Genomic DNA, 21,848 nt, shown 5'->3' on the forward strand with positions numbered 1-21,848 from the left:
ACGTGCTTAGCCACGAGGCCTCTTGTACCTTTGGCTCCAGCCTCTTGGCCACTGTCCAGCAGCCCGTGACACCCCCATCCTCCCTGAGCCTGCCGCTGCTCCACTGAGTGCCCCGTCAGGTGTGAAGGCAACCCCGGGACCTATGGCACAGTGACCCTCCCTGAGCCGGGGGTGGTGGGGGGTGCTACTAGTCTGGGACTCAGGGCAGTCCTCTGAGAGCAGCCGGGCCTCCCAACCTTTCAGGGCTGGCCTCCTGCAGCCTCTCATCCTTACTCTGCCTGCATAAAGCGGCTCCAACCTGGAAAAGATGCCGCTGGCATCTCCCCCTTTCAATCTCATCTCTAGTTTCACCCCTACCACCTCTGCAAACACTCAAGAGTCCTCTCCCCTCCTCTCCCCCCACCAAGTCTGAAGCCCTTATACATAAGGGTCACCTACCTGTAGGGACACCAAGGCAGCGCAGCTGGGCAGGCTCAGGCCCTGACCCTGTGGACTGGGATCAAATCCCTACTCCCTGGGACTCGAGGTAATCACCCAGTCCCGCTGTGCTTGTTTCCTGGTCTGTGGAAAGGGGCTCTGAGGGTGTGTGCCGCGGGCGGTGAGGATGAGGGAACAACACACCTAAGTGCTCAACTAGGGTGGGGGGCGCTCCGTCAGCCACCAGTTCCACCAGCGGTTTTGGAGATGCCACACTCAGGACCCCCTCTGCAAGTCTGCAGTGCAAGGGCTCTCGTTCTGTTCACAGGGAGAGAACCCACTCTCAGCATTCCACAAAGCAATTTGCCTTCAGGGGGAAAACAGCCAAGGGCCAGTTTCACAAGGTGGGAGTTAAGTGCTAAGTGCGTTAATGATTATTCCGTGAGTACTCACTGAGCGGAGGCAGAACTACCAACCAGGCGCTGCGAGGAAATTAAAAAGAAAGAAAATAATTAAGACGGCTCCTGCCTTGAAGAGCTTACAATTAAATTAAGGGAGGCAAACATAAATAACTTGAAAATAAGTATCTGCAGCAGATTAGCACATTCAGAATAATATACTCCAGCCGGAATACCCCTGAGGTCATTAACATGACAGTGCGAGGTCCATGACAATGGGGAGTGTGTCTCCCAGCCTTACAAATTTAAATTAATTTCCAAACTCGCGTGAATTCTGGCCCTGACTGCAGTGGGTGTTTTGCCCTATTGCTCCAAAGAAGACGCCAGGGTGGTTGCCTGGAAAATACTCAGACGTTCCCAACATCCATATATTCATCTTCATCACCATGGAAATGGTGGCATAAAGTGAAAGGGGGGAATTGTTAGGGGGAAAAGGCTGTCCTAGAGCTAATTCCATGCAGGCTTTGTGGACTCCACCCCCACCCCAGGCCAAAGCCAAAGACACTGGGAACTCCAAAGCCCATCACCACCCAAGGGAAGGTGGCTGGGACCTGAGGGTGGGGTTAAGCAGCCAAGTGAGTATAAAGACAGACACGTGGGCTTTGGAGGGGTCCCCCCTTTTGGCTCTCCGCCAGCTCGCAGCATCCGGCCAGCTCGGAGAGTGACTTTGGGTTTCCAGGTCGGCGGATCGGGTAGGACGCATTAAAGACTTTATTTCCCTATTTTCTCCCTGAGTTGTACATTTTCCTTATTTCCTTTTCCCTTGTCAATAAACCTTTTATGAACCTTTTGTGTGTCCTGCCGTGGAGTATTCATAAGTCCCTTGCAAGCGCGCGGGTGAGGACCCACAGCCAGGCACCCGTTCAGTATCGGGGTGCCCTGTAGCAGCGGAAGGGGGTGTTACATTATTCTTCGTCCTTTGCAAAACTTCCTTTTCCCCCTGGCGAGGAGAGGGGCGCTCGGGGCGGCAGGAGCCCCGGCCCGGCCCCAGGTGCCGCGCGGGAGGCGGGGTGGCGGCGCTCGGCACCGGCGGGGGGGGGGGGGGGGCCCTCTGGGGCGCCCCCTGCCGCCCGGGCCCGCCCCCCGGCCCCCCAACCTGCAGAGCCCTTCCGCGGGACGGAGGGCGCCCAGCGCCCCGGCACCCCGCCTGCCCGCCGACGCGGCCAGCCCAGAGGCCACCGTCCCGCTCCGCAGGGCAGTTACGGGGGGCCCGCCCCCCTCAAGAGAGCCTCGAGCGGTCCCGGCCAGGGACAGTCAGTGCACTCGGCGGCTACATGGCTTATGGCCGAAGCCGCCGTCGTCTCCCTTCGCTGACAGCCCTGGCTCCCCGAGACCCGCCTTCCCAGCCAGCTCGCGACCCCCGGCGGCGGCCTCCAGCTCCCCGCGCGCCCGCTCGCGCCCCCGGGGGCCCCCCGCGCCCCGCCCCGCCGCGGGCCGGACTACACTTCCCATCAGCCCCTTCGCGCACCGCGGGACTTCCGGCGAGACTTCCGGGGAGACGCTGCGCAGGCGCGGCCCGCCGCGCCCTTCGGCTCTGGCCGCGTGTCGGGGCGTCATGGCGGGTCCTGTCCGGCCGCGGGCGGCGCGCGGCCTCGGGCCCTTGGTGGCGGTAAGGCTGCGGGGTGGGAAAACGGGGCGTTTCCTGACGCTGGTACCCTTGGCCCCCTTTCTTCAGAGCGAAGTGGCGGTGATCGGCTGGTCTCCTCGCCCCGGGGTGGTTGGTTGGACGGCCCGAGCCCGGGGCCACCTTCGGCGTCGAAGGCCTCTTCTGGGGGGGCCCCTTCTGGGGGGGCTCTCTGGGCGTGGGCCCCCTGTGGGGGTGGGCTCCCTCTGGGGCGGCCCCTTCTGGGGGGGCTCCCTCTGGGCGTGAGCCCCTTTCTGGGCGTGGACCCCCTTCTGGGCGTGGGCCCCCTCTGGGGGGGCCCCCTTTTGGGGGTGGCCCCCAGCCCGTGCCACCCCGTGCGCCTCACGGCCGCTTACGCCGATTCCCAGGTCCACCGAGGGGCAGGCCTCGGACTTGGGCCTGGTTTCGCATGGGGAGCGTTCAGGCCTGCACCGCGGGCGGCCTGACCCGGAGAGGCTTCTGGGGTGGTTGGCTGCCATATCAGGCCTGCACCCCGGACTGCACCTGATCAGTCCTCATTTCATTTCCAGGTCGGGGCCGGTGGGATTGCGGCCTCCAGAAAACCTCTCGTCTCAGGAGGAACCTTGCAAGCTCATGTCTTCCTTCACCTGCGGCCGGCCTGCCACCTGCGGACACGTGGGAAGCACCCCCGCATCTGGAAGCTTAAAAGTGGTGAAATCCTCAAGTGAGAATGGCTGTACACCCGGGCGGTCACGTTGACTGAAATAAAAGTCTCAGTGATATAGTTTGTTAGATGGTCAGAGTGAGGATTTGAACCCCAGAAGCAATATAAGCAGGAACAGTGGGTGGTCGATGTCAAAAAAATGTCATGCGGCGGCTTCTGGTTTTCACAGTCTTAGCCCTTTCCTTGCCCTGAGTTATCTTCATCTAAGGATTTGTTGATGCTGTTTATTGCACAGGAGGGCAAATGTTGGGGTTTCATGTTATAATTCTCCTGCCATTTGAAGACTGCATTGAGACACAAAGACTAGGTACTCCTGGTTAAAATGTTCTTAGCTGGCTCCTTGGTTATTCATAGAGGCTGAAAAAGGTGGTTTGTCTGCAGGTATCAGGTTCTCCATGGCTTCGTCACAGAACGCTGTTCTAACCTTGCATTTGTTATCTTGCCTGCTAGACAGGGAGGGGAGAGAGGGGGAGAGAGAGAGAGCGTGAGAGTGTGTGTGTGTGTGTGTGTGTGTGTATCACAGATGGTTTACAATATGTTCACTGTCACCAGAAGTGAGAAAGCTGAGGTGGTCTGGAGGCCTATCATATGCCAGGGCCGCATACTTTATTCTGACATTAAGTTTGATATTATGAAGTCCAGTTGGGGTAAGAAATCAACCCAGAGGGCCCCACCAAAAAAAAAAAAAAGTAAAAAAGAAATCAACCCAGAAACGAACGAGGAGGGTCTGTGCCAGTGTAATTTGGAGCCACTAGGTGTCACTGTTTGAAATGTGGTGGCTGCATGCGGGGAAGGAAGGGAGACTCTGGGATCTAAGTAAAGATTTGTTAGGCTGGTTGAGCTGAGGATGATTTAAAGTTATCCCTGTCTGAAAGGACATCTGAGGAGTCCTGACTTGCTGAGGCTCAACTTTTAAAAATGGCAATTTGGAGAATAAATATTTTAAGATAGTTTCTGTTAGAATGAAGTGTTGTCTGTGTTTCTCTCTTAAAGGTCTTTTTCAAGTCTCGGGTGGAGCGTCGTCACTTAGGATGTTGAGCTTAAAGAGCTTCGTGTTGAAATTTATATACATGGTAAGATTTTAGATTTTTAAGATTTGTATAGGTCATGATTCCATTAAATAGCGGTCTGTTAGACGCTGAAGATTGTGGGTCTCCCCAGATAAGGGGAGTTGTGTAGAGCTCGTCTGGGCTTCTTGCTCAGTGTGCTCATACAGCCTCGTTATGACACTCCTTTGTGGGTACAGAGTCTGCCTCTGCTGCGGAGCAGGTAAACTGAGGCTTAGTTGTTTTTTGTTTTTAATTGAGGGCTAGTTATTTAGACCAGGGGTTCCGGACTAGGGGTGGAACATACGAAACAATCTGTCCCATGCACAGGGCAGCCCCGACAACTGAGAGCTACCCACACAGTGGCCGTGGGCTGATGTGGAGAAACCCGGCTTACTTTGGAGACTGTCTGGGCACAAGTCTCAGCCTGTGACCAGATGACCCCATCTGACTGTTATTTCTTAATTTGTCAGACTGGGTCAGTGGTTTCCAAATTTAGCTGTACATCAGGACCCCTCCATATCACACATTCCTGGACACCCCTCCCCCAGTGGGTGAGAGTGGCCCTAGCGGGGGGTCCACGAATCGTGGGGTCGTTAGGGCTCGTTACGAGCATGTGTGTGTGTGGGAACAGTTATGTAGATGAGTTCACCTGCTTTCAGCTCAGGGGTTTTTGTAACTCCGAGATTGTAGTACTGGCTGTTTTTAAGTGGCTCTCAGGACAGCTGAATACTCCTGCGGCTTAAAGCTGAAGGCGTCACGCCTGCTCTGCAGGGAGGGAAAGGACCTGTGTGATGCCTCTTAGAAGCGGTGCCCTTTGTGGCCGGCCTCCAGCAGGTTGCCCGAAAGTCGGGATGCTTTAAAATGTGGCCTTTTACTGACACCGGAGAGACTGGAACATGCACTCCATACTGGGCTCTCGGGCGCTCTGTGTGGAGGGAAACCCTGTCTTTGAACGGGTAGGAGCTATCATTGTGCCAGATCCGGATGCTGGGCGCTCCGGGCGCTAGCTAAAATAGGTTTGCCCTTGAGATCTCGAGAGTGTATTCTAGTAAAGTAGACAGGCTGGGGTGAGAGTTCTCATGAGGAAGCAGAGGAAATTTGGTAAGGAAAGGGACTCGCCCGTGCTGCAGGCTGGTGCCAGCTGGGAGCTGAGTGCATGATGATGTCAAGTTATCCCTGTCTGAAGGCCGAGAGAGGCCTTCCTGTGTGGACTCTGGTGTCTGAAACTCAGTTTCCCAAGTAGCTTCCTAGAAAATTTAGGCCTGATTAAAAGCAAGCGACTTGCCAGTTAGTGGTGTATATCTTTTGAATGTTTGTTTGTTTGTTTGTTTGTTTGTTTGTTTTGGGGGGGGTTGGGGGATTTCTCAGGTCCATGGGGCTGAAAAAGGACCTTCCAGAAAACACTGTAGCGGTACATGTCAGCCTTCCTGGACTCGGGACAAGCAGGAGGTGCCTGGTGCCTGTGAGTAGAGAAGCCTGAAAGGCCTGGGTGTGGGGGGTCCTTCCTGCCTCCCCTGCCCTGGACTTGGCGCGGGGAGACTCACAGGCTTGTTTGCCCTTCTAGATGTCTGAAGCGTGAGGCCCTGAACTTCTTTGCCTGAAGAGGGATACAACGCCCCTCGGGTTGTTGGTAAGCTCTTAGGTTTCCATCTGTGGCGTCCCTGAGACCCCACAAGCCTGTGATGGATGGTTATCCCTGTCTGAAAGTCTGCTGAGGGAAAACAATCTTCTCTGAGGCTTGGGGGCGTGGCCTGTGCTCTTGCGAGAAGCTCAGCCTTTATAGGGCTCACGGTGATGGGAGCCCAGAGGGAATTGTGTGTGCCCTGCTGAGACCCCAGTCTGCGGCGTCTCCGCTCTGCAACTTGGAGGCCACTGGTGTGGCTGTCCCCTCGGCCCCGAGAGAGGCGCCGCCTGCAGGCTGTCAAGATGACAGAAACGTGCATGTAGCCTGGGTTTGGTTTAGACTTTTACGTGGAATGAAAGTGTATGTCACCTAGGTCAGGAACGCGAAGGGGAAGGTGAAGTGGCTGTCAGAACGCTTGGGGTTGTGTTTGCCCTCTCGGTCCTGTGCCGGGTCCCGCACGCAACAAGGCAGAGTGGTTTGGTTTCCGGGTGCTTTACCATCCCGGTGTGCCCCCCACGCTGGCCCTGCTCCTCAGGCAGCCAAGTGGTACTCAGCTGGCTTTGTTCCCAGGTACATGCCAGGCTTGAAGTGGGCGCAGAGGGCCTTTTCTGTTGAAAATGGGAGGTATGTGCAGGTTCTTTATATTCAAGGCCACATAGTTGTTTGGTCATGGGAAAACCAGAGCAGGGGTGCGATGGAAGAGGGGGGCTGGCCCCAGCATCTTACAGCCGGTAAGTCAAACGTAAAGGACTTGGGGAATCTGGGCTCTGGTCAGCGTCTGGGTGCACGTCAGTAAGCGGCAGGTCTGACAACAGAGGTTTTCTACCCAGTGAGGGTTGAGCACAGAAGAGCCCTGTGCTCGTGGTGCTCTTGATGCAGACATGGCATCAAGACAGCAGCTGTGCGGGGCCTCCGGGAGCTCCGCAGCCTGCGCTGGAACGGGGATGGTGCTCTTGGGCACACCTAGTTAGGACAAGAGCCCAGGCCAGCACCTCACTCCCAGCTTATATAAATGTAGCTCCGTTTGAATCATGTGACTGTTAATCAGTGAATCTTTTGTTTTACAGGTTGCTCCCCGCCAGTGCCAGTGGGGTTGGCACATCCTGCACTGCTCATTGCTGCCCTGATAAAACGGTCCCCCCAAAGATGAGTGAGTCACTCTAGACTTCGTTGTCAACAGTAGCTAAAGAATTCAAATGACATGAGGTATCCTGGACAGTCTTCGGCAGTCAGTGAGGTTGGGGCACAGCTAAGAGCTCCCAAATTCAAGGCCGGGGTGCCCGGGCGGGCTCCACACGCTGGTGGCGCTGCCCGACGAGACCGATGGGACCGGCTTGGCGGCAGAGACATGCTCCGCCTGGGGGGTTTCAGGGGATTTCCCGTGAGGTCTTGTATCTTGGGTTTAAGTTTTGAAGTACAAATAAAGTTTACAGACTGATATACTAGCGTGTGGCTTTCAGGTTGAAAACCCACGCGGGAAACAGTGTCGTGTCGGGATTCGGCACACACGAGGCGCGTCAGAGTCCTGCTTGGTCCAGCTGCAGGGGGTGAGAGCAGATTGGTTTCCCCAGTGAACTGATTCTGTGCCCCTCATGGGTTGCCACCAACAGCTTTAGCACTTCTCAGATGTGATGGCTGACAAAGGTTCTGAGAACTACAGATGTGGAAATAAAGAAAAGGAGCCTCTGGATAAAAAGGGGCCTGGGTTTGCGCCGTGCTGGGTCACCCAGGTCACCGGGTTTCTTCACTAAAGGTCACTGTACATGTGAGAATGGGCTCATGGGGCGTGGGGGCGCCCTGCATGTCCCACATCTAGCCGTGATCTGGCCACAGAAACATACTTGGCTCTGCGGGCCTCACCAAGGACAGTTTGGCGTTGCTAAGGTAAAGGGAGCTGAGGGGCCTTGCCTCGCTCCAGTAACTGAGCTCCCTATAAGCCCTGCCCTGCAGGCTGCAGGAAGCTGCCTCAGTCACCAAGGCGCAAAGGCCATTTTGTGTACAAGACGCCTCTGAATTTCCAAAATGAGCAGTACTCCGGTTCTGCTTGCTGAGTTCATCCCTCTAACGGAGCATGCTGGTAGGTCAGCCTTCCAGAGCCGGGCACCAGGGCCTGGACGCTGCTGAGCCGGCGTGAGCCTTGCTTGGAAAGACCCTTGCCAGCCACACCTTGGGGAACCCAACACTCCCTCCGCCCACCCCACCTACTCTACAGCCTAGTGCTTCGGACTCAAAGCCCTGGGTCTGGACAGAGATCCCAGGGCTTCCGTGGGCGGTGTGGTGGCTCCGACCTGCCCACACGCCCACATAGGCTCAAGTGACACCGCCCATCTATAAAGCTGGTTCCAATTTATTGAAGCCGCGGTGTGACAGCAGGGGTCACCGGTGCCCTGGGGACAAGGTGGCGACATCTCCAAGGGACTTCCCTTGGGCAGCTGGCCCTCCGACACCCATGCAGTGATCGTGCCCACACCTGTGTGCTGCCCGTAGAGATGCCAGCGGCGCTCGCGCAGGTACCTGGCTCCCGGCTGCGTTCTGCCTCCCGTGGCCCCGCTCAAGCGCGGGGCTGAAGCCGGGCGGGTCTCAGGTCCAGGCGAGCTGAGCTGCGTTGGAGCTGGAGGGGCTGGACGAGCTAGAGGTGGGCCCGGTGGGAAGGGTTCTGCCCGCGCCGTGCTTGACGTTGACCCCAGCGGCGACTGCGGACCCCCCTGAAGTGCCCGCGCGCCCGGAGGTGTCGTCGCAGGCTCCATACCCGGCAGAGTGGCCGTTTCTTGGTCAAGTTTGGCAAGTCCATCAGGCCCGGAGGGGCGCCCCGCAGCGAGCCAAGGCCAGGGTGGGGAGCCGCAGGGCAGCAGGTGTGTTCAGGTGTACGGTCCCCCTCAGGGTGGGAAGGACAAGCTAGAGGGGCGCTGGGGCCCCGCGGCGGGGCGGGCTTAGCGCTGGTACAGCCGGAGGATGCCGGCCGCGTGCAGGTCCCGCCACAGGCTCGCCTCCAGGGACAGGTCGTGGTTGGCGTAGAATATCAGCGGCTTCTTGATTCTGTCGAAATAGTGGTCGGAAAATTTCCAGTAGTTGCTCGTGATGAAACCATAGGCGCTGACCTGGACGGAGAGCCGCGGGTCAGCTGGCGCTCGGCGCAGCCTGAGTGACGGGAGTCGCGCCCCACCCCCTTCTTTGGGTGACCCGGCCGGACCGGCGGCGGTACCGGGCACCGTGCCCTTGGGACATGCTCACCCCAGCCTTACGACAGGCTGTCATAGGACCCCCAGTTTATAAAGGGTGAAACAGACTCAGCGAGTGAGTCGCCGCCTGGGCTTTGAACTCAGCCTGTGGCTCCAAAGCCTCACGCTCATCCTGAAGCCCAAGGCGGCAGCAGAAGCCCCGTCCGACCCGTCTCCCCTTCTGTAGGGAGAGACTCCTGCTTCCAACCCAAGGTGTGGGAGCAGGGCCCGAGAGGCGCACGGGGCCCGGGCTTGCCCCACGTACTGGCCCCGGGAAGGACCTGTGCAGGGACTGGGAAGGTTTTGGTGTGGAAAGCTAAGCCTGCCGCCCTGCCCCAGTTCTAGAATGCCCCAGAAAAGGACTCCCCAACCCCAAATCTCCAGTCTGCTTTCAGCAGAGCACTTGATAATGTGGCGGCCGAGCATGACTGGCTGCCCTGGGGAAGGCTGGGCAGGGCGGGCCCGGGAGCTCCTTTAATGGGTCGAGGACAGCGGTGGGAGGACAATCAGCCCCGCTCCAAGGCCCTCTCCAGACCAGGCCCCTCCTGCAGCTCATAGAGGAGAGAGGCCCAGGTGCCCGGGTCTGGGGTGACAGGCTCTGTGGAGGGGCTCATGGATCAGACCAGACTCCACTTACACTCTGCTGCGGCGGGCTCCCCAGGAGGCCCTCTTACCTGGTCACAGGTGTGCAAAGCTGTCAGCAGCATGAGGGCCCCGGTACTAGGCATATACAGGTCTCCAAAGTTTGTGATCAATTTTGATTTCAAAAACCTGGAAGCAACGGGGCACGACGGCCATTTCACTTCGTGAACAGGTCGGAAATTGGGCTATCTTCTGGCCCTCCCGCCCCAATCAGCTTCCTAGTGGGGAAAACCCAGGTGAACTCCTAACTGCAAAATTCTTTGGTTGAAATAACACCTTAGAACAAAGGTGGGGGGGCGGTGGAGAAAGGAACAGACCCACCCAGAAGAGCCAGCGAGCTCCCTCCCCTTCTCCCTGGAAGCAGTGATTCTGCAATCTCGCCTTCCCTGCAGCCACCTGCTCTGGCCCTGGGCTAAGTCTCCGGGGTGTGGGCGACACAAGTTTCTCTACCCCCCGACTTTGACCCAACAGCAGTCAGGTGTGCAGGGCAGCCGGCGGGCCCCGGGCGCACGTGTGCGAGGCACAGCCACACGGGATGATGCGTTCACAGAGTTCAAAATCGGGGCCCCAGTATGGTCACCTTGGGCCCTGGCCTCAACCCCGGGGGTCACATCTAAGCCTCACCAGGCAAACCCCCTGGCCTCTCCGCCTGGGGCTGTCACTAGGTCTCCCATGTGCCCCCCCCCCCCCACCTACGCTGTTCACCTGCGCTCTGTTCTGGGGTGCTGGCCTCTGAGCCACTGCCCGGCTGAACCGGGCACTGTTGACATTCAGGGCCAGATAATTCCTTTCCACGGGGCCTCCCTATGCCTTGTGGGGTGCCCAGGGGCATCCACACACTAGTGAGACTTGCAGCCACAAATGTTTCCAGACAGGAGACAGCAGGAGCCTCTGGAAGGAGGGATGGGGTGCTGCGGGGGGAGAGGGGACTGAGCAGGCGGCGCCCCAGGCCGCTCCTCCCTTGGGTGGCCTTGAACTGGCTGTGTTTGGGCCTAAAGGTGAGGCCAACTCTGCTTCCGACAGCCCAGGCCGCACTCGGCCCCGGTGCCCACACCAAGCCTCTGCCTCATAAAGGCGCCAGCGCAGACCTGGCTCCCCTGGGTCTCGCGTCTGCGCCCCGCGGGCCTGGCTGGCAGCAGCACCTCCCCTGAGGCAGGAGACAGAGCAAAACCAAGCGCTGGCCGTGGCACTCGCTACTGGCTGTGGTCTTCAGGGCCCACCGGGCAGGGCCACTGTCCCTTGGGGCAGGTGTGGGGGGCTGGCAGGGGAGCTCCATCCCGGCACCCCGCACGCCCGCCCCGCGTACCTCTGCGTCAAGTAGCTGATGAAGTCCGGGTGTAGCAGCTTGAATTTGCTGGCAGAGGCTTCTGCTCCGAAGTAGGTCTCCGGCCTAGCACCCACGGTAGAAGTGGACAGAGCGACTGGCCCCCGCGTCGTATTGCAAGGAGAGGGGCACCACGCTGGGGCGCCGGCGGGGCAGCGAGCGGCGGGGGCGGGGTTGGGAGTAGAAGCGGGAGAAGGGGGTGTAGAAGGTGGCGGGCAGCACCGTGGGCACCACGTGTGGCTTGCTACCCAGAAGGACTTCGGGGGGCAAGGTGTAGGTCAGAGAGGAAGGGGGTGTGAAGAGAGCAGGGGGGGTGGGGTAGTTACAGTGGTCCCGGGGCTGCAGGGGTGGGGGGGGCAGAAGAGGGAGGTACAGAGAGTCGGGGGGCGGGGGAGGGGAGCACGGACGGGACCTGCAGCAGAGGGAGCACTGGCTTTGGGGAATCGGAAGCGTTGAGGTGGGGGGCTGGAAAAAGGGAGGCTCCTTCAGGAAGCGGGGCACGTAGGGGGTGATGTAGGACGGGATGCTCCGAATGGGTCCGATGTAGGAAGACGAGGTGACAGGGGACTTGGCGATGGGCACAGGGGGCGTGAGGGAGGGGTTTCTAGAAGGAGCCTTCAAACCAGACTGCGAGGGGGACTTGGAAGCCGGGGGTGTGGGGGTTTGGCTGGACCCTCGAGGCACATGTTGGATGTGCGGGCTGGGGGTCAGCGAGGAGGCCCGGGAAGAGGGCTGTGAGGTGGTTGGGGTGGGCGGGTGAGAGGGGGGGCGGGAGGAAGACCCCCGAGTGGGGGAGGGGGACGGGGCTGAGCCTCCGGAGCTGGGGAAGGGCTGCTGGCTGTTCGAGTTGACGATGTGGTTGGAGCGGGACTGGGAGGGGGACTGGGTGGGGGACGGAATAGGGGTGTGGGAGGGGGAGCTCATTGGTGATGGAGAGGCTGTGTCCACCCGATGCCTCTGGGCCAGCCCCCCAAGAGCCCGGTCTGCCTGCCGTGTCACAAAGCCCACCCTCACGACGGGCCGCAGCCCGGCCAGTGATTGTTGGGTCATCACCAGCGCGGGGGCGGGGCCCGTGGACATGGCCTGGCTTTGGAGGGCTTCACCCCACCCAATGAGCACCTTGGGGTTCTGTCAGGCATAGATTTATGCGGCCCTGACTCGGGGACGGGAGCTGCCAGGGCACCGGGAGGGACAAGACGCGGCTGAGGGCCGGGGTGTGGTCACAGGCCCGCCGCCCAGGACGGTGGGGAGAGGAGTCGGGACGCAGGGCCTGCAGGGTCCCCGAGCCTGCTCTCCCATTCATGGCCGTGTCCTGGGGTGGGGAGGCGCCTGCTGGGACAAGCCGCGCGGGTACCAGCCCCCAGGCTCTCTGGGCACCAGGTGCTCATAGGACCACGGCCCCGGCCCTGGCGGTCCCTGCGGAGGCTGGTGGGTGACAGGGACAACAGCCTGAAGCTGAGGAGCCAGGCCGCTTCGGAAAAAAGGCCCTCGGCCTGAAGCCCACCCCGTCAGGAGGGCTACCTGGGACCGGTCGGGCTACCTGGGCTCTCCTGGGGGTCCGAAATATCATGACTGCCCAGCACTCTGTTGGACTCTTGGGGGTTTTTTTGCTGCCTTCCCCATCTTCTCCACCCACTGAGCCCCCGAGGAGCAAGGGGAGATGACCCCAGCATTACCCAAGCCCTGCCCCCGATAGCAGCTCACCTGTCTCCTTTATCAGGGCCCTCAGGGACAGGCACCCCCAGAATGGCTGATCTCAGCATCACGTAGTCCCGGAGGTTTGAGGGGATGAAGATGTAGCGCAGGTCCTGTTGGGCCAACAGAGGCACTGAGCCCCGGGGAGCAGGGTCCCCCAGCCCGCCAGGGAGGAGCCCCCACCAGTCCTGCTGCCCGGGGCGCCCACTCTGAGCCACTGCGTGGCTCAGTGCAGTTCCCCAGCCCTTCGACGCCACTCTGGTCCCCCTCACCCCCCCCCCGCCCCCGAGCACGGGCTCGGCTTAGCAATGGGCAGAATCTTTCTGATGAATGAGAAAAGGTGGTGGTGACGGACATCAGCCGCTTTTGCTGTCTGGGATCGCTCGCTCCAGGTGAGGCAGCTGCTTGTCTCCAAGACGCACTGGCCATCCCCGAGGGCCAGGCTGGCCACGGCCACCCTGGCTGCAGTCACCCCAGAGATCCTGCACAACATCTCTCCGCTAAGCTGCCCCCCAACTCCCGCCCATTCAACTGTGAGATAATGTTTGTGGTTTAAGCCCACTAAGTTTTGGGGTAACTTGTTAGATGTCAATAGGTCATGCGGGTACTGTGGCCTGCTTTGGTCTATCAGGAGTCGAGAGGTTCTGCCGTGAGGTCTCGGTGCTTTGACTGCGGCCAGGACACTCTTAAACTCCCTGGTGAGAGGAGGAAGCTTCTAGAAACCCGACTAGCTTGTGGAGCACCCTCCCCCGAGGGAACCCCGAGTCCCACACCCAGGCGGCGCTGGAGGGGAGGCCTCGGGGTGTGCGGGAGCACATCGTGGGACTCTGAGCCTCAGTTTCCTGTGCTGGTTCCTGGGAAAATTCAGAGGAACCCTCCTCCTCCTGGTGGGAACAGGGAGACCACCCCTGTGCTTTGACCAGAGGCCTCCATTTTGCTGATTCTAGCTGGGTGGCCTTTGCCACGGTGCCATCTGGAAAGGGGTTGCTGCGAGGACCAGGCACCAGGCAGCCAGGGAGGACGCATGGAGGGCGGCGAGCGGCGGAAGGCAGTCTGGAATGATCTGGCCCTGCCTTGGCTTTGCTGGCCAAAGGGGCGGAGCCTCAGTCTCGTCTGGGGTGTGACCCCGAGTTATGTAAGGTGGCTGGTGTGCCACCTTGCAAAGTGGATCTTAGCCACTCACGCGCCACTCCAGGCTTCCCGGGCATCCCTGCCCACCAGATCCTTCTCGGTGGCTCCGTCTGCGGTGCCCCAGCCCACCGGGGTGGCTCGGGGACAGTGGTGTCCCCACGGGAGGCCTTACCTGTCCGTGGGGCACGGAGGTGAAGCCCAGGTGCCGGTAGGAGATGAGGGAGTTCTTCATGGTGTTGACGGTGAAACCATAGAAGGAGGTCTTGGTGCCCACGTCCTGCTCGAAGCCTTTGATCACGGCGCCATTGAGCCTGGGCCCAAGAGAGGCCGGAGCCTTGCAGTGACATCCTGCCCCGCGTCTGCACTTCCACGCCCAGGGGTTCTCCCAGCCTGTCCCCACAGGAGCACGACAGCTCCCCTGCCCTCAGCGTGACCGCTCCCGCCTGACCCCCACTCTCCGGCCCTCGAGGGGCGCGCTGTGACCTGGGAAAATCCGGCCCCGGCGGCAGCTTCCTCCCTGGTCTCCTTGGCACCAGCACCCACGCCCCGTCTTCAGGCTGACTGCACTCCTTGTCCCTGCCTGTCTGCCGGGGCCACCCCTCGCTGCCCGAGGCTGGAGCCTCCCTGCCCACGGCCCTCGCAGGAGATGCCCCCACCACTGGCTGGGGCCCAGCTCCCCCCTCTGCTCCCGGCTCTGGCCCGGGATACCTGAACACGTAGTCGTGGGCGTCGATGTGGGGCCCCTGGCGGGAGCCATTCAAGACACCCCCGTTGCCTACCACGGCGCAGCGCGTGCAGCGGGGGGGTCGCTGCCCGGACCTGGCCAGCAGCTGGGCGCTGTCCGAGCTGTTGAGAAGGCCCAGGGTAGAGGCCACGGCTGTGGGTGCGGGGCAAGGCGGGCCGGGGGGAGGGCGGTCAGGGGGGCCGCTGTTCTGGCGCCTGCCCGACGCCAGCCCCCCCCAAGAGCCGCGGAGAAGGGAAGGTGAGTGGGGCCTGAGAACTGAGGCCGGGGGGGCGGGTGTCTGCTGCGCCCAGTCACCTCGGGAACTTGAACAACGAGTCCGCTAGAGACTGTGGACTCCAAAAGACAAGAAGCAGGCGTGCGGGGTGGGCATGGTGGCGGGTTTACCCGGGAGGGCTCTGGGGGGTTCCCATGCTGGCCGCTGCAGCAGGCCGTCGGACGCCCCGAAACCCCTGCCTTGGCCACCTTGGACTCTGGCGCTTTTCCTCCAGCAGGTCCCAAGATGGGCAGAGCTGCTGAGCTGGGGGGGCCACAGCCCCTCTCTGACTGGGGGTGCCTGTGGGATGGGGAGCTAAGGCAGGAACCACAGGCGGTAGGGGTAGAGCCCTGAGACCCTCCTGGGAGGAACGGGGTACCGTACCTGCCGCTCCCCAGTGCTGTGAGGCAGAGGCACGAGGGCCAGCAGTGGGGGAGACAGGCAGAGGCTGGCGGGGGGGCGGGGCACTGCTTACCTTGGCGAGACAGCCCCTGCCAGCCATAGGGGGCTTTGTGCCGGCTCAGGCTGGCCCAGAGCTCCTCCGTGAAGAGCCCCCCCCACAGCAGCACCGGAGTGGAGAGATTGAACCGGCCCCGGAAGTGGGGGTGCTGCCGGATGGTGAGAGAGAGTGGGTGTTGGCAGGACCGGCCCTGTGGGTGAGAAGAGGCTGAGCACTGTTAGCGGGGGCCGGGTCTCCCTCCCCCCTCCAGACTAGGTTCACCCACTGATCTGTGGTGCAGCGGCCTGGCAGGAGTCAGAGAACTTTCTCGATTTACTCTGCCCAGCCCTTCTCCTGGATCACTGTGGCCTGAAGACTCGGCCTCTGACTCCATCACCTCACACCTGGCGACGCTTTGGGGCCGCTCACACTGGGGAGGACCTGCCCGCTCTCTGGCGGAGGAGCCCACCTGGACCTTGGACCCGCACCCGGGCTCTGATGAGGGTTCGTGTGGACAGACTGCTGGGAAGAGCTGCGACATCTCTTGCAGGAGGCGCCCTACACTGGGCTGGGTAGAGTCCTTCCAAAATCCCTGCCCACCCAGAACCCCAGGAGGGGACCTTATTTGGAAACAGGGCCTTGGCTGATGTAGCTCAGAGGAGGTCACACCTTATAAAGGTGGGCCCCACAGTGTCCTTATAAGAAGGCCCACGTGACGACAGGGGCAGGGAGGGGAGCGCTGAGGCCACAAGCCAAGGAAGCTTGCGGCCACCTAGAGCCGGAAGAGGCGAGGAAGGGCCCTGCCCTAGAGCCTTGACCTCAGACTTCCGGTGTCCAGAACTGTGAGAGAAGGTATTTCTCTTGTTCCCTCCAGTGTGTGCTCATTCCTGCAGCCCTGGGAGGAGCCCGCCCGCAGGGATCCAGCGGAGGGGGATGGACTGACCGCTCTGTCCCTGGGGAGCCGAGCTAAGTCCCGGGGGCAGTGGACCCTCTCCCTGCCGCCTCAGTTAACAAGTCCCCATCCACCTCTTGAGCACTCGTAACCGCTCTTACTCCCAATTAACCAGCCTTCGCCCTGCTGCCCGCAGCCCAGTGGCGGCTGTCCCGCACACGGCCACAGAGCCAGGCGCTCAGGCCGCAGGGTGCCCCGAGCCAGGGGCCTGAGCCCGTGCCTTGCTTTGGTCACCGGTGAGTGTCCTCACCCAGGGCCGCCTGAGGCCTGAGCAAGGACTCAGGCAAAGCTCTGAGAGGGTGCCGCCGTGGGCGGCCCCTGGGAGCAGGGCCAGCTGCAGAGCAGGGCCCCGGAGGGGTCTCGAACCCTCTGCGCAGACAGGAGTATCGCTCCAGGGTCTGGTGTTCACTCCCTGGTCAGCAATCTCAGCGGCGTGTTAATAGTAAAAAGGCATTTTGAGGAGTAGAACATAAAACTCACGGGACTCTTAAGATGAGTTACAAGAGCTTTTCAGCTGGCCAAGCCCCAGGGCACATCTCACCCTCCCTCCGGAGCACAGAGGCCCCAGAGGCCAGGCCCGAGAGCTGTGACCGCTGCCTGCTCCGCTGCCCGCTTCCTGCCCGGAAATCTCACGAGACCCTTCTCCTCTGGCTCCTCCCTCCTCCCACAGCCTGAGGGCGGCCAGGCCACCCCCGGGCCTCCTCCCGTACCTTTCCCGTCCTAGAACTCCATGTCTTGGGCCCAGAGAACGCTCGAGATGATGTGGTGTTCCTGGGGGATGGTGGGGGGAGAGAAGTAAATTGGTCAGGCTGGGCTCCGTCTGTCCAGGGTCCAATCTGCCTCTGGAAGCTTCTGACTCGCTGGCTCCCAGGGCTGATAAAGCCATCAGGGTCAAAGGTGTCCACTCTGATCCTTGCATTCCTAGGCCTGATTCCTGCCCTGGGTGTCTTCAGGCAGACAGGACACTGTCCCACGGTCTTGCTTTGCCCCACTGAGGAAGCCAGAGACCTAGCACCCCCTTGGCAAGCAGCAGGAATGCAGAGTTTATAGGAACGGTGAGGTGGTGGTTAAAAGATGAAAACCTAAAACAGCCCCCCCTGGAATGTCACCCTCTGGGGGGTCTCCCTGCCAAGGCCCCAGGTGTGGGCGTCCAGCCTCAGATGATGTGGCCCCTTCACTGTCGTGGACCGTCCTGCCCCGTTCCTGGCTCCCGGCCCCTGCTCTGCAGGTTCTGGCAAAGGCCTGGGTCTGAAGCCTGACCTCTCGGGTTCGTACCCCCTGAGTTCTGGAAGCTAGTGGCTCCTCAGAACCTTGTGTGTGCATCTGGACAGCGGGGACAATGGAGGCGCTGGACACACGGTGTGCCATCCAGCCCTCGGGCTGAATCTGCTCTGTAAATGTCAGCTACTGGCCTTGAAGGGAGGAGCGTAAGGGCCTGCGGGCCCTGGGTTAGTGTTGCCCTGCCCCCGCCCCCAGGAGACCCCGGTAGAGGGCAGAGGACAGACAGAAAGGAAGGGGCCCTGGCCCATTCAAAGGATGGTGAGGCTTCTCCCAGCCTCCGGCCTCTCTGCTGCTACAGCCACAGGGGAGCCGGTGGGGAGGATTCTGGACTCGCAGCTTGCAAGGGGAAACAAAGGCCTCTTGTTACCTGCTTATCGCTGCTCAGACAGTGGTGCCACCAGGGAGCTGAGACCTGCCTGCTCCAGGCCAGGGAGAGCAGGGCTGACCCCACACCCCCCCACCCCCGTCTCCAACTGGGCCCCTGCCCACCCATATCCTCCTGTAGTCTTCTCCTTGAGCACCCCAGAACCCCTTCTCAGCAATAACTGGCACATGGTACTGAGCCTAAGTGGCAGGCAGCGCCCCAGGGAGCTTTTGAAAAGCACCCTGCCTGGGGCCCGCCCCAGAAATTCAGAAATGCTGGGTCTGGGCACCTCGAGGCGATTCTAAGGCACAGCCTGGCCCCAGACCCGAGGGAAGTGAAAGAGGGCAGAACAGAGCCAGAGGGCAGAGCCGCCAGGAGGAGATGGGGCATCTGCCCCCACCCCCATTCAGTTTTGCTACCCTGAACTGCTTTAATTTCAGGGGCCTGCTCATCCCAGGGCACCCCTGTGCTGGGACTTGGCCAGCTCTCCCCTCTCAGCAACCACGGGCCCCCGGACACCTGCTTGGGGAGCTCGCCAGGAGGCTTTGCCAGGCGCGGGCGGCCGTGCAGGCTCCTGGAAGCCGACGTGCTGCCGGGTTTACGTCATGTACTTTTAGGAATTCCTGACCCGAAAGCGTCTTCTCTCTTACAGAAGAGTGTGGACAAGAGATGGGAACTGCCCATAACTAGGGCCCCATATCTGCCCTCACCCCTCCTTCCTAATTTTAATTTTTTTTACAAATCTAGAAATTCCCACATCTGAGAACTACTGATCCAGATTCTCCTGTGATTTCCTGGACTGGGTTCCACGCTCCAACCTGCTGTTAGAGCCCCCGCCCCTGCCCGCTGGTCCCCACGTTGCTGCAAAGGGGCCAGTTGCTCGCAGCCACCCTCAGGGGGGACCCAGCTGCAGCTGGGCTCCCCATGCCAGCCTCCCCCACGGGGTTGCTGGGGCACTCAATCCCCACTCCCAGGGCGGGATGAGTCCCCACCCGCTGCCCCGGGCTTAAGTTGCCTCAGAAAGGAAACAAGGAACTGTTCTTGGGCTGCTAGATTTTCAAAGGATGAAAGATCTTGAAACAAAAGCCTGGTGGAGGGATGGAGATTGTTCCACTGGCTTCCTCCGTGACCCGGAATCAGATACTTTCAAAGGATGTTTGTGTTCGAAAACCTCCTTACCTAAAGTTGATCAGGATACCGTTTCCTTTTCTTTTTCCTTTTGCTTTAAAAGATGTATTTATGCAGACAAGAGCTGGGGTGTAGCACGGAGGTGAGAGGATTCACAGAGACAGAGTGGGGAGCAGAACAGGCAGATCCACTGAAATCCACCGCTGTGGGGAGCAGCGGGGAGACAGGCCAGGTCTGCCGCGCCCTGGGGGTAGCTCCCTGGCCGGGCGGGGATCGAACTCAGGCTGCCCATAGCCTCAAAGCGCTGACCCCTTGCGCCACCAGCGAGGCCCCAGGACCCCGTTTCTGAACACCACAGCCCTTATTGCACCTTCTTAAGCAATTTCCGACTACCAGGAGCCAAAGTAACCTCAGGCCTCAGAACCGAGGACCTTTTTTCCGAAGGGAGGGTCCTTGCTCGCGCGAGCACACTTGGTATTGTGTTTGCAGCTCGAGTGACCTTTGCCTGCTCTCCCCGGAGCTGCGCTTTGCGCCCCCGGAGCAGGGCTGGGAGCCCAGGGAGCGGGGGAAGGCGCGGGGACGGGACAGACCGGGCCCCGGGCCTCTCCACCAGGCGGCGGACCCTTCCGAGCTCCCCAAATCAGGCTCTGGGCACAGCCCGGCCGCCTCCCAGAAGTCCACTAAGTCCTTGAGCGGTTTTGGGGTACTTCACTGGGACGGCGCCTCGCCGAGGCAGCCTCCGGGGCTTCTCCTCCGCAGCGTGGGGAGAGGAAGGGGCGGGCGAGCGGGGGGGGGGGGGGGACCTCGGAGGGGCCCGGCGCGCCCCTGCTCCCCGGGATTCGCCGCCCCGTGGGCAGCGCCCGGCGCTTCACCGAGTAAACACCCGAGCCCGCGGGGCGCGGGGGGGCGGCGGGAGGGGGGCGCAGAGGACCCGCTCCGGAGGGGGCTCCGCGCCAGCCCCGCGCCGTCCAGCCCCGACGCCGCGGCCCGGGGGGCGTCTCCTCGAGCGCAGGGGTCGACGCGCCGGGCGAGGCGCGGGGCGCGCACGAGCTCCCCTCGGGCCCGGGCAGCGCCTCCGCACCCCGAGGAGCGGGGGTGCCCGCCGCGAGCCACCCCCGGAGCCCCGGGCAGGCCGCCCCCCCCCGCCCCCCGCGCCCTCCCGGGCAGCTCCTACCTGGCTCCGAGCCGGGGCCCCGGGGGCCGCCGCAGCGCCGCGGAGTACAGGGCCAGGAGGGCCCCCGAGCCGGCGGCCGCGAGCAGCAGCAGCAGCCACGGGAGCCGGCCGCGCGCGCGCCCCATGCGCCCGGCCCGAGGGCGCGCGGTCCCCGCCGTCCCGGCCCGAGCGGGGCTCCCGGAGGCGGCCCCCGCGCGCCGGCCCTGCCCTCCGCCGGCCCCGGCTCCCCGCCCCGCAGCTCGCGGCCGCCCCCGCCCGGGGGGTGGGCGCGGCGGGTCGGGGAGGCGGGAGAGTCACCCCAGGCGCCCTCCTGCCGCGCACCCCGCGCTGCCCTCGACTCGACGGGGCACCCGCCGCGCTCGCCGGCCTCGCCGGGACCCCTGGAGCCCAGGCGCTTGCCAGGCACAGCCAAGGGCGGGGGTGCGGGCGACGCCGCCACCTGCTCCTCGGGCCGCACAGCGCCCTCAGGGCCCTCAGGGCTCCCCCAAGGAGACCTGTTGGTGTGACCTTGGCACCCCGGGTCCTTCCAGAGGATTCACCAGGACGCCGGAGGGGCCGTGGGTGCAGGGAGGAGCAAACCCCCCTCCCTCCCTCCCTCCCTCCTACTCCTCCCTCCTGCTGCCCAGACCCTGGGCTGGGTCCGGAGCTGAGATTGTTCACCCCTCCCTGGGTGCGCGCTCAGGCGGCCGCTCTCAGCCACCCCGCGTTCCTTTCACAACCGCAGGCCCCTGGAGAGGTCAGCAGCCAAGAGACCAGGGAGAGCTGGAGGGGGCTGCGGGTCGCAGGAAGGGCTGGAGGCCGGGCACGAGCTCTGGAAGCCAAGTCCCCCAGCTGGGAGTGAGAGGCTTTTCTCCCGGGCCCAAGGCCTGGGTCTTTGACCTCAAGAAACTGTGATGTGCCCCAGGCCCTGTGGTCAGGAGGCTGCAAGCAGAGCTGGCCCCCTCCAGTCAAGTTCAACCTGTTGTTCATGTATTGGAGCAAGTCTGGATGCAGCAGCTGGATTCAGACAAGCCCCCCCACCTGTGTTTGTGGTCAGGCTCCAGTGGTTCTCTCTGCTCACCCTGTGGGTGCCGGCCAGGCAGTGTTACAGGGCAGCCCCGATACTGAACGGGTTCCTGGCTGTGGGTCCCCACCCGCGGCGCTTACAAGGGACTTATGAATACTCCACTACAGGCACACACGAAAGGTTCATAAAAGGTTTATTGACAAGGGACAAGGAAATAAGGAAAATGTACAACTCAGGGAGAAAATGGGGAAATAAAGTCTTTAATGCGTCCTACCCAATTCGCCGACCTGGAAACCCAAAGGCACTCTCAGAGCTGGCCGGAGGCTGCGAGCTGGCGGAGAGCCAAAATGGGGGCCTCCCCCCAAAGCCCACGTGTCTGGCTTTATACCACTCCTGGCTGCTGAACCCCACCCTCAGGTCCCAGCCACCTTCCCAGTGTCTTTGGCTTTGGCCTGGGGTGGGGGTGGAGTCCATGAAGCCCGTATGGAATGAGCTCTAGGACAGCCTTTTCCCCCTAACACTGTGTTTTGATTTAAAAATAATGCTGACTGTGAAGTATGGGGGAGGCTTTGAGGGGCTAATTGGGGAAGCCCACCCTGAGCCTTCTCCCGCAAATGGGGGTGGAGGTTACCTAACACT

General features: G+C 61.6%; 2 protein-coding genes and 1 long non-coding RNA gene across 3 annotated transcripts; 1 reads left to right on the forward strand and 2 right to left on the reverse strand.

Annotated features, from left to right (window-relative positions):
- The first annotated feature begins 5,675 nt into the window (after positions 1-5,675).
- On the forward strand, positions 5,676-7,286 carry LOC311174595. Its single transcript, XR_014617073.1, has 3 exons — positions 5,676-5,695; positions 5,798-5,863; positions 6,925-7,286. It is a non-coding gene; the product is annotated as an uncharacterized lncRNA (long non-coding RNA).
- A 1,102-nt stretch (positions 7,287-8,388) lies between these two features.
- Positions 8,389-20,328, reverse strand: ST6GALNAC2 (ST6 N-acetylgalactosaminide alpha-2,6-sialyltransferase 2; the record flags this gene model as incomplete). The annotated part of the gene is made up of 9 exons (XM_084238087.1): positions 8,389-8,955; positions 9,750-9,846; positions 11,024-11,107; positions 12,746-12,849; positions 14,040-14,178; positions 14,576-14,744; positions 15,341-15,515; positions 16,967-17,027; positions 20,204-20,328. The coding sequence occupies 9 exons, from the start codon at positions 20,326-20,328 to the stop codon at positions 8,788-8,790; spliced, it is 1,122 nt and encodes a 373-aa protein (XP_084094213.1). The 3' UTR covers positions 8,389-8,787.
- LOC311172721 (testis-specific serine/proline-rich protein) lies at positions 11,168-11,965 on the reverse strand (the record flags this gene model as incomplete). Its single annotated transcript, XM_084236250.1, has 1 exon — positions 11,168-11,965. A coding segment is annotated over one exon (798 nt), but the record flags the coding sequence as incomplete, so codon positions are not given.
- Positions 20,329-21,848: the final 1,520 nt, after the last annotated feature.

This window comes from Talpa europaea (genome assembly GCF_964194135.1).
Source record: "Talpa europaea genome assembly, chromosome: 7".
NCBI lineage: Eukaryota > Metazoa > Chordata > Mammalia > Eulipotyphla > Talpidae > Talpa > Talpa europaea.